Source organism: Phascolarctos cinereus, unplaced genomic scaffold (assembly GCF_003287225.1).
Source record: "Phascolarctos cinereus isolate Bilbo 61053 unplaced genomic scaffold, phaCin_HiC Scaffold_3;HRSCAF=262, whole genome shotgun sequence".
Classification (NCBI taxonomy): domain Eukaryota; kingdom Metazoa; phylum Chordata; class Mammalia; order Diprotodontia; family Phascolarctidae; genus Phascolarctos; species Phascolarctos cinereus.
In genome coordinates this window covers 162,165,170-162,177,158 of record NW_027555736.1, presented here as the reverse complement: position 1 = coordinate 162,177,158, position 11,989 = coordinate 162,165,170, and the positions used below count along the sequence as shown (strand labels likewise).

The window sequence follows — 11,989 nt, the reverse complement described above, 5'->3', positions numbered from 1 at the left end:
ATTATCTTTTGACTTTTCTCTTCTAAAAAGGAAGCATACCCTACCCCTTCTCACTAGCTCAAACTATTTCATTAAAAATTCAAATTAGTTGGGTCATTATCAGTCAAGGTTTCATCATCAACCTAATATATTACTATATTTATTTAGTAATTAAATATTAAAATTAAAATTTAGTAATTAAATATTAAAATTAAAAATTAAACACAATACTTAAAGGCTATTTGTTCTATAGTAAACTATAATGCTTAGAATATATTTCCTTCCCCCTTAGAGATTTACCCAAATCTACCTCTAGTTCCTTTTCTTTACTCTTTCACTCTGCCCCCAATCTCACTGCTAAAACTCACACGGGGCAGGTAGGTGGCACGATGGATAGAGTATCGCCCCTGGAATCAAGAGGACCTCAATTCAAATCTGGTCTCAGACCAGACATTTGACATTTACTAGCAGTGTGACCCTGGGCAAATCACTTAAACCCAATTGCCTCACCAAAAACAACAACAACAACTCATATAGCCTTATTTATCCTTCGGTCAATGTTATATATTTCTTCACCTGAGTGAATCCTATCCAGACTAGGCACGTGGAAGAGATTCTCCCCAACATTTTTTAGCATCCTTACTTTTCCCTGTTGAAATATTTAGACTCATTCTGCTGTTTTAAAATGTTTTCTCAGTGCCTTTTGTTTTCATTACACAGTCATGCCTCTTCTTGGTAACAAACAGGTGAACAAACCCAGTGGACGCAGTAACAACCCGTTCTGAACATGTGCCTTCAACTTCATTCCTGAAGCATACCCCTTTTCCTCCACCTCCAGGTTGAGGCGTAGGTGATACCGTTCAGACTGAGTCAGACTTGCTGCAGTCTCTGGGACTTTGTCATCTTTATTGGCCCATTTCTGAGTCACTGTGTAGCATTAGGAAGCAGATTCCCAGCTGAAAATCCTATCCCGATTTACCTGGTGAGTCACTACTTGCCAGTGAAGGTCATTCCTTCAGCCTCCAAGACTGTGTTTCAATGATATGAAATGTGCCAATGCAGATGCAGCTATAGGCAAAATGATGAGGTAGCTAAAGTTTGTCATTGACAGCCCTTTGCCTTGCTCCTCTGCCACATTCCCTTGCCCTTACTTTCTCTCTCTTATTTGCCTTTGTCTATACGTTTTAAAAGTTTTTTAAAATTTCATCTATTTTCAACACTTGGTTTGATTCAGAGGTAAATGGTGAAACCCAGTAGTTCACTGACTTTATCTTATCTTCAAATGAGATAATATCTGTCACAGTGTCTGACTCAGAAGATTCTATATAAATGCTTCTTCCTTTCCCCTTCCCCTGCTTCTTACCACGTTTTTCACAAAACGTGATATAAAATATTTCTTCAAAATACTGTACCATATAGCATATTATACACCTTATATACATTGTGCTGTAATTTCTATTATATTTATCTATATACATGTTTTGGTTCCCCCTACTAGATTTTAAGCACATTATACTGGAATGTAAGCTTCTTAAGATTTGGGACTATTTCTTTATTCTTTTCTTTTTTAACTCATACCTTCTGGCACAATATATTGTACACAATCAGCAATATTAATTATTAACTAACTAATTAATGGATGTTGTTGAATTAAGTTGAACCACTTCCCACTGGGTTCTAATTCCAGCTCTGCTACTTATTACCTCTACATTGGGCAGATAAATTAACCTTTTTGACCTTATCTGGAAGATGCAATTTGGACTAGATGAGCTATGGTTCTTTATAGAAGTAAATTATATGATCTTATGTCTTATTTAGTATTTTGGTCCAAATAACGGCTATCATTCCCCCCCTTAGAATGAAATATTTTTGAATGGGAAATAATATGCCCTGAAAAATAACATTCAAGTTTTACATGACCCAGTTGTGGGGTGGGATGTGACCAATACCATATTTTTGTACCATGTTTTTGTATTTTTCCCAGCACTAACTATAGAGCATTAGACATAGTGGGTATATAATAAATATGTGTTAAATGAGTAAGTGAATGAATGAGAGAATCTTAAGCGGTCATCAAAGATGAAGGCACATTTTAATTGTTTGTACAATGATTTATATCATTTTATTTTTATGTCCTTTTTATGTATTATTTCTCCCTATAGAGAAAGAGGCTAAAGAGAAAGAAACGCTGATTACTATAATGAAGACATTGATTGACTTTGTGAAGATGATGGTTAAATATGGCACAATTTCTCCAGAAGAAGGTGTTTCATACCTTGGTAAGAATGCTATTTGTTACAATAGACTTGAATCTACAAAGTATACCAAACACTGTAATAAAGTTAGGTAGATTTGTAGTTGAATCACAGTTTTGCCCAAAATATTTGTCAGAACCATAACCACGACAAACAGTAGGACTTTGTCCTCAGCACAACTATATGGCAGGGGAAAGGTTGGGAGGGGCCAATACTTTTTTCCTTTCTATAGGCCAGAGACTGTTGTGCCTACACTTCCTGGCTCTCCTCCAGCCCATGCCCCATCCAGGTGTGGTGGGGGGCAGGCAGGTAGACCGGAAGATGGCTTAGATGTCAGGCCGTGGCCCAGCAGGTACTTGGGAAACGTATTAGGAAGAATAGTCCACTCTCTCTCCTGGTACAACTACACCATGGTTCCTTCTTCTGGCTCAAATGCTTATTAGCTACATGTCTCTGAGCTACTCATTTAACCTATATTTTTTCTACACAAGAATTTTTATAATGCTTGTCGTTGTTCCTATTGGTGACCCTGGGATATTTAAAAGACCATATCATCAAGCCTGAAGACAAGAATATTTGGGGAGGAACAAAATTGTGTTTTCAAGAGTTTGAAAAGTTGTCGTATGAAAGAGGGATTAGACCAGCTCTGTTTGGCCCCTGGGGAAGAACTAGACAGAAGTTGTAAAGAGACAGGTTTCAGCTCACTCACAATAAGGAAGAACTTCCTAAAAGTTGAACTTGTCCAAACATAGAAGATGATGCCTCAAGAAGCAGTGATTTCATCATTGCCAGCAGTCTTCAAGCAAAGGCTGCATGGCATCTTTTCAGTGATGTTACAGAAAGGATTTTGCTCAGGTACACATGGATTAGATCAGATGACCTCTCTCAGGTCCATTCCAATGGCAAGATTCTGCAATTCTGTGAACTGGAGCTATCAGAGTTAATCTGACAGCAAAAGCAACAGAATATCTATATACAATCAGGCCCTATTTCTCATCCTCTAAGCAATCATAATGTTGGCACCCAAAGATCAGAAGGGCTTCTGCATCCTCCATTCATTCCTCTACGTACCTCCTGAGATTCTTGGTGAACAGTACTCTTCCCTCTGCCACAATGATCTGGCATGGTCCATAGGAGCCAATTCTGTTCAGGGCTCTCCACTGTCATTTGTGGCTTCTGGTTGCTATAACTATATCATAACACTGAGAATTAGGTACAGTTACGTGAAGTCTGTGCCCAAGCTAGGCATCCAATATACTGTCCATCAAACTTATTGTGACCTGTGCCAACTTGCCTCTATCCATAATAGTAATATTAGATTTCTAGGCTTGTGAAGTATGGTGCTATCATGGCAGTAGGTGACTTTTGTCAGGGAAGGGAGGCAACTGGGATTAAGTCACTTGCCCAGGGTCACATAGCTAGTAAATATCTGAGGCCAGATTTGAACTCAGGTCTTTCTGACTCTAGGACTGGTGTTCTATCCACTATGCCACATAGTTGCTCCTGGTAGATAATATCTTGATAAGATGCTCCCCTGTGCCAGAATTCTCACCACAGCTAAAGTCACCTACTTGTTCCTAAAAGGAAATTTTCTAGCTTTATAGATTTCCATTTCACATCACCTCTAAACTTATTAGCTGTGTGACTCTGGGCAAGTCACTTAACTTCCATTTCCCTCAGTTTCCTAATCTGTAAAATGGGGACAATAATAGCACCTACTTCTCATGGTTGTTGTGAGGATTAAATGAGACAATAATCATAAAGCACTTATCACAGTGCCTGGCACATAGTAAGCACTATATAAATGTTAGCTATTATTATAAATAGATTGGCAGGGATATGGGCCTGCAGACAGGATATAGAAGCTAACACACAATGTGCATGACCCAGAGTTATTAGAGGTCTTGCCACAGTCTGAATGGAGGTGGGGGAAGATGGCATCCATGACTGTGGTCCAGCAGAGTTGGCTGAATCATAAGGAGGCTTAGTGGACCCTACCCACAAGTGTCCCAGGTCATCAGCATTTTCAGAAACAAAATACCAGCATCAGCATTAAAAAGCCTGAAGCTTTGGTGAATCATGTTCAGTCAGGCAAATGGTTATCTTCTTGGCAGTCCATGAATTTTGACTTCTTAAACACAAATGGACCCTCTTACTGCCTCCTGCTTTAAACCTCTGCCAGGCAATCAGTCTCTCTTCCCATAACTCTGCACTCTGCAGAAACCTGGTATGAACCTAACCCTCCTTTCTGGTTTCCAGTTGTTCTTCTTCCATCTTCAACTCCTTGGCCCCAAGCAGGGATTGCCATTTCCCCTCCCTGATTTATTACCCTATTACAGGTTATGCCAGCCTTGCCCCAGGGGGATGTAACATAATCTGTTGTGGGAAGAGATACTGGAGAGTTTGCATAGCAACGAATATGGATATTAGCTAGACTACCATATTAACAGATCAGATGCTCCAGGGTCACAAAGGACCAATCAGGCGACCAGATTCTTGATGGAATGAGACAATAGCCTAGTTATTTGGACAAAGGGGAAAAAGGCAAGGGTGATATAATTGATTCTGTTATTCTGTGGCTCTGTGCTCATGTCTTGGTGAGCAATGACAGTTTTAAGTACCAATGAGTATTACTATGAGGCATCATACTCTGATGGTGTGCTGAAGAATAAAAGGAACGCAAGGAAGAAAAGGACACGGTCTCCTGCTATTTACACTATACGTGTGGAGCTGGATAAGCATCTTCCTGGGATATTGTCAGAAGGACACCTGAAAAGAATTGGGAGGGAAGTTGGACTGGAAGATCTCTAAGGTTCTTTTCAACTCCAGAATTACGTAATGCTATGAAATAAAATCTAGTTCAGACTCAACTGCTTCCCTATCCAGTTTTATTAGGTTGTTTGCTTGCTTTTTGAAAGATTTTTCAAGCTTTTTAAAATTAAAACTTGGAATTTTTAAATGGGACTTTTTTTTTCCAGAAAACTTAGATGCAACAATAGCTCTACAAACCAAGAATAAGCTCGATAAAAATGCCGCTGACAATAAAAACAGATTCATTCCAGGTATTTTTCTTCTTATTTCCTTCATGGTGTTAAAAAGGACCAATATCATGTAGATTAGTGAAAAAGGCCTGTGTTTAATAATGAGCAACCACTAGATTGTATTTTTGAAAGACTGGGGGGGGGCAGCTAGATGGCACAGTGGATAGAGCACTGGCCCTGAAGTCAGGAGGACCTGAGTTCAAATCTTGCCTCAGACCAAACATTTGTCATGTTACTAACTGTGTGACCCTGGGCAAGTCACTTAACTCCAATTGCCTACCAAAAAAAAAAAAGACTTGGGATAAGAGGGATAGACTGCCAGGGAATGCATGCATCTAGGTAACCTCTAAAATCCCTTGCAATTCCAAGATTATATGATCCTATTATTACAGCATTTATTACACAGTTATCACCATATGACCTATTCCCAAGTGGTGTTAGTGGTGATTGTGATTTTTTTTCAACCTCCTAGAAAGAATATGCTTGTATTTTTATCTATTTTTAGTAGGTTTCACTGATGTCGAACATCAATGAATGACCTCTTTTAGTCTGCCAATTTCCCCCTTCAGTTCCTTATGTAGAAAGGATTAAGGAATGAGAAGATAGCACTCACAGGAATAAAGGCCTGCTAAAAATTCAGAACATGAAAGTTTGATTCTCTAGGATTGTTCGGTTTGGAATGAATGGCTGTGTCTATACAGTAGAGAATTGTACTGTTTTTTCAATTAATTAAAAACATCCAGACCGGATGTTTTAGTCTCCCAAAATTCACCACAGGCCTGATTTGCCCAGTTTTTGTTGCCTATATTAATTAAACTGAATAGAAAATTGCTAGGTTTCCACTTCATACCATCCCACATAACAACAGACAGTTACCATTTAAGTAGTTAACAGCCGCTCTTGAATTATAGACATAACAGTACCTCTTTGCTTATGGTTCCTTCAGATAAGAGTCATGAAGAAGCAGACAGTACAAAGGAAGAAGCAGCTAAAATGGAAAAGGAATATGGAACACAAAAAGATTCCACCAAAGATGGGTCTAACACAGAAAAAAATGAGGAACCAAAAGGTAGAGAATCTTCACCCTTGGCTTATGATGAGGTTGAGGTATCTGTTTCCTCACACCAGAGACAGGTTTGACAATTAGTATGTTGTGTGCCAAAATTTGCATTCAAAGGTGATACAATTACCTGCAACTAGACATACTTTTAAAATTACATTTCCATTAGTGGCTATTGAATGTGCTATACTGTTCACATTCTGAAGTCAACGAGCTTGCTCCCATACTCCAATCCAGAACCAATTGCCCATACTTTCAAGCCATTATAATGACTTAAATTTATGTGGTGTCTTAAGATTTACCAGATACTTTCCTCACAACAACCTTGTGAGGAAGATAATGCAAATATAATTATAGCCATTTTATAGATGAGGAGAATGAAACTTAGGGAGGTTATGGGACATGGCCCAAAATCACACAGCTAGGGGCACAGGAATTTAAACATCATTCTGATGCTAAATCCACTGTGTTTTTTATTATGCTATAGCTAATTAGGTTGTTATGGTCTACAACTTGTACTTAGTAATAAATCTTGCATTAACAGAAACTCATACAAACTTCTGAAATAAAAAATTAAGTGAGAGAAGCTACCCTTGGAAGCTACCCTGGATGTTATGATAACATTATATGTATGTATGTATGTATGTATGTATGTATGAACACATACACACATGTGGGTGCGCCTATATACATATATGTACATATATCTGTATATGCACACGTGTGTGCTCATATATATGTGTATTGTGTGCATATGTGTATTGTGTGCATATATACATATATATATGTTGTGTGTACAAATATATGTGTATATATGTAAATGTATATATTTAAATCAGTGACAATTTTTTTTAAATTTATTCGATGCATTTTGTTTTGGCACAACAAAAACCCAAACAACCGCTTCCTAAAAAATGTTATCAGGGCTAGGGGGTCAGGAGGGGAGAAGGGACACAGCTGTTTCATCCTTATCATGGTATAAAGAATGCACCTGAAGCTCTTAATCTCCTACAGCCCCTAGGGGTTGAAATAGAAGGCCAACTATGCCGAGGCTGAGGGAAAGTGGGTTGCTGGCCACAGAAATTGAGAGTAGAAGAGGAAAGAATAAGGCCCTCCCTCCCCCACCTTGCTCTATGGCAACAGCCAAAGCAGGCCTGTTGTTGGGAGAGGGGAGGCACGCCCTAGCAGAGGAGGCTGAAGTAAGAGGGCAAAGGGAGCAATCACAATTGCATCTGCGATTATCTCTTCCATCCCCCCACCCCATCCTGCCCCACTTTGAAACCTTTTTCCCTTGCTGCCTCTCTTCTCACTGCAATCTTCAACCAGGTCAGCCCTAGCTTTACCCAGGCTCTAACCCTTCCCAGACCCTAGACCTCTCCTTGTTCAACGAATCTAATCCAGATCCTTATTGCAGTCAGGGATGGGCTTCCAGCCTGCTTTCCCTCCTCTCTGATAAATTAAGTAACTGACTCAGTCTTTTTCTATACTCTAATCCTTGCCTTCTTTTAAAAAAAAAAAAACCCTGACACCCAGTTCCAATTTCTAATCCTCCTACGTTCCTCTGACTCCAATCTACAAAGGAGAGGTCCTGTGGTCATAGTGTAATTGCATCCCTTCCCCCTTACCAGTCAACTTCATTTACCCAGTACACTAATTTCTACTTAAAGATCTGCCTTTAATTTTGACACTATAATCCAAACACTAGTGCTACATTAGACCAGAATTTTTAAATTTCTCAATGTTGGATTTATTTGTATCATGGTGGTAATTGTATGCATTGTTATTTTGGTTCTGCTTTCTTCCTGCCACATACCTGCATCTTCTTGTGTTTCTCTGCATTCTTCATATTTGTACAGTGGATGAAGTACTAGATGTGGAATCAAGATTTTGTTGTTCAGTTGTTTCAGCCATGACTGCCTCTTAGTGACCCATTTGTGGTTTTCTTGGCAAAGACATTGGAGTGGTTTGCCATTTCCTTCTCCAGCTCATTTTACAGATGAGGAAACTGAGGCAAACAGGATTAAGGGACTTGCCCAGGGTCAATCAGCTAGTGAGGGTCTTGAATTCAGGTCTTCCTGACTCCATGCCCAGAGTTCTGTGCATTGTACCACCTAGCTACCCTAAACTCACATCATGCCTCAGGTATTTACTAACTCTGTGACCTTAGGAAAATCATTAAACCTTTCATCCTCTGTCTCGTTACCTTTAAAATTAGGAAATTGTACTCAATGGCCTCTAAGGTCCCTTTCAGCTCTATGATCTATGATCATTCCCCATGGCACAATAATATTCCATTATGTTCATATAGGATATGAACTAGCTGTTTTCTAGTTATTGGGTATTTATTTGTTTCCAGTTTTTTTCCATATATATTACAAATAATGCTATGGTCAACATTTTTCAAAAATATGAGTTTTCTTCTTTCTGAGACTTACTTCCTTGGGGATGTCCCAAAGAATAGTCCCAGAAGTAGGTAATTACTTGGTGAAGTGGATAGAGTACTGGGCAATTCATTTAACCTCTCAGCCTCAGTTTCCTCAGTTTTGATAATATCCTATTCATTTTTAGCAAAAGAAAGGTCACTTGTTTTTTGAAAAGGGAGGTTTAAGTTACATTATTGATTACTGTTTTATTCAGGAGTTGATTACTCAGGGATTCAAGGTCATGAGAAGCCCCATTAGAAGTAGAAAAGGAGATAAAAAGAGTGAAATTCTTTCAATGGAATTTTATTATCAAATCTGGTGAAACATTAGAGCCATAGAGGCTGAAGGTGTTGGGTAAAATGAGGAGGTTTTGTCTTTAAAAAATATGTATATATGTATAAAATTTTAAGCTATTTCTGCTATCTCCAGCCAGAACTGGAATCAAAGGTTAACATTTGCTGAATGAATAGGATTACATTCCACAAAACAAAGACATAAAGTATATATTCCTATATTTATGTTTATGGTTAGTTAGTTTACTTTTATGTGAAAAAAAAAACTGATCTGTTTTTCTAGTTCAAATGATCTGTAATTCCAGCTTTCATTACTGGAAAGGACAAAGGAAACTTCCATTCTGGTTGAGGCCAAAGTTGTCTGGACTTCCTGTCTCTTTCATTCAACAAATGTTTATGAGGTTTTGATGGTTTATGCAGTGATATAATGGGGAATGGGAGGAGAAAATATAGATCTAGCTTAAGGTCTAGGTTAAAGGGAGTCAAACTAGAGAAGAATTCTTAAATAATATGAAAACAACTATGGCAAAAAAAACTGGAAGTGCTCATTGCTACATTCTCCTCAGGGCAGAAAGCACAGGATAGACCTGTCAAGAGCATCATCAGTCATTGGAAGAAGTGATAGAGTAAGATTATATCTCACTGTAAAGATTAAGACAGTGTCCTAATTAAAAAAAAAAAACACTCAGGATTGAATGCATGCAAGGGAGATAGGAGCTCAGAGAGAGAATGGAAGCAAGAACATCATTAGCAAGGAGACTGTTACAATATAACGCAGATAGAAGGTGATCTTTGTCCTAATCCTTTTCGTGATTGTGAGGCTAAGGAATGAACCCTTGAATTTCCCAGAGAGCTGTGCCTTAATGTGAGAGCCTGTTTTTCTTTGTCTTTCATCAACCTGTGCTAATTCAAGTCTGGGACAGATTTGCAATTGCTTCCTGCCCTAAGTGGGCAGGGGAAGAATGGAGGAGGGGTGTGGAGGGGACCCAGTGTTGGGTAAGGAAAGCTCATAATCTCTTATTTTAAGACATAAGTATATTGATTGCTGTAAAATGTTTGACATGAATTTGCTGCCCAAGTTTGTATTTTATTCAATTCATTAACTAAATAGGTATAGTAGGGTGAGTCAGGGCTGTTCATCTACCTGGTGAGCAGCCCTGACCGTTCTACCCCAATGGGTTAATGATCATTTTTCAGTATATGTGATTTTTCCATAAAGAAAATACATTTCTCATGATTACATGAAAAAAATCTTTATTATATGGTATACTATTTGGTAAGCAAGTATCTTCTCAAAATGTTTGTCATTAATAGTAATGTATACATTTAATAAGATTCAATTTGCCATATATAGTTCCATAATTTAGTTTATCTGATTAAATATTTTGTTAAAAAACTTAATATTTCATATCAATACCAACAACTCGACTAGTTTAATAACTGCATTTAGGTTAATTAGTTTCAATGAATAAGTATAACTGTTACAATCATTCCCTTCAAGTCTCCATTTTTCCTAGAGTTGGCTCCCATTTTCTAGTTTTTTTTTTTTGCTTTGCATTAATTTCATAAAGATCTTTCTAGCTTTCTTTGTATTTCCCATTGGTTTCATGATTTCTGTAAGTGAGCCTTACTCTGTATCATTTTGGAAGCTATGTCACACTTATCGAGTCATTTAAGTATAGGGATTTCTGCCTTCTGTGCTCATAGCATGGAACAAAGCAATTTTCCTGGGTCAGGAGGAGCAAATTGGGGTCAGAACAAATCTATATGACAAATTAATAGTTCTGATGTTGAAAGCCCTCATGGCTACCCAACTAAGATGATACAAGATTGATTCTCTGACATGCTTCCCCTTTGTTTCAGCTTGTTTTAAGACCACATACAATCTTATCTTAACTATATTTTTAAAAAAAGAGAGAAAATAGAGGCTTGGCATGATGGAGTGACTTCACTCTCTGTTCTCTCCTATATGCAATCTGTTGCCAAGTCCTGTCAATTTTACCCTCCTAACATCTCTTCAAAATACCCCCTTCTCTCCTTTTATACTACCACCACCTTGGTGCAGGCCCATGTCTCCTCACACCTGGACTTTTTCAATAGACTGCCAGTTGATATCCCTGACTTGTCTCTCCCCATTCCAGTCCATCTTACACTCAACTGTTAGATTATTCTTAGTCTGAATTGTCAAATTAATCCTACAGTGAAGATCTGACCATGTGACCACCACCACCACCACCATCTCCCATTCAATAAACTCCAATGGGTCCTTCACACCTCCAGGATCAAATATGAAATCCTGTTTGGAGTTCAAAGTTCTTCACAACCTGGCCCCCTCCTACCTCTCCAGTCTTTCTACAACTCACTCGCTTTCCCATACTTTGTGATCCAGTGGCTTCTCTGCACTACGTTGCACAAAACAAAATCCACGGGTTTTCCCTGGCTCAGTTTCCTCATACAAATGAAGGTAATAATAGTGCCTCCCTCCCAGAATTGTTGTGAGGATAAAATGAGATAAGATTTGTAAAATGCCTTTCAAACCTTAAAGTACCATATAAGTACTCTCTATTACTGCCTGTCCCCCGTGTCTAGAATACTCTACCTCCTCACCTCTACCTGCTGGCTTCCCTGGTTTCCTTCTAGTCCCAGCTAAACTCCCACCTTCTACAGAAAGCCTTTCCTAATTCCCCATAATGCTAGAGCTGTCTCTCTATTGATTTATCCATACATATAATTCTAGGTTTGTTTGACCAAAATGGATAGGCTCACTACACTCTTATTTTCTTGAGAAACTTTTTAGCATCCCTTTCATTTCAAATTTTCACTCAAATTTTAAGGTTGTGATGAAAGCCTTGGTATTCATTCCCTATGTATCCTTAAACTGCCTTTACTTGTCAGACTCCAGAAATTCAGAATTTTCATTACTATGCCAAGGCCAGAG

General features: G+C 38.4%; 1 protein-coding gene across 1 annotated transcript in view; it reads left to right on the top strand.

Moving 5' to 3' along the window:
* SCG3 (secretogranin III) overlaps positions 1-11,989 on the top strand; it is a 44,744-nt gene that overhangs the window by 19,884 nt on the left and 12,871 nt on the right. The window contains 3 exon segments of the mRNA XM_020980821.2: positions 2,142-2,258; positions 5,213-5,296; positions 6,222-6,344. Of these exon segments, the coding sequence (XP_020836480.2) occupies positions 2,142-2,258; positions 5,213-5,296; positions 6,222-6,344 (324 nt within the window).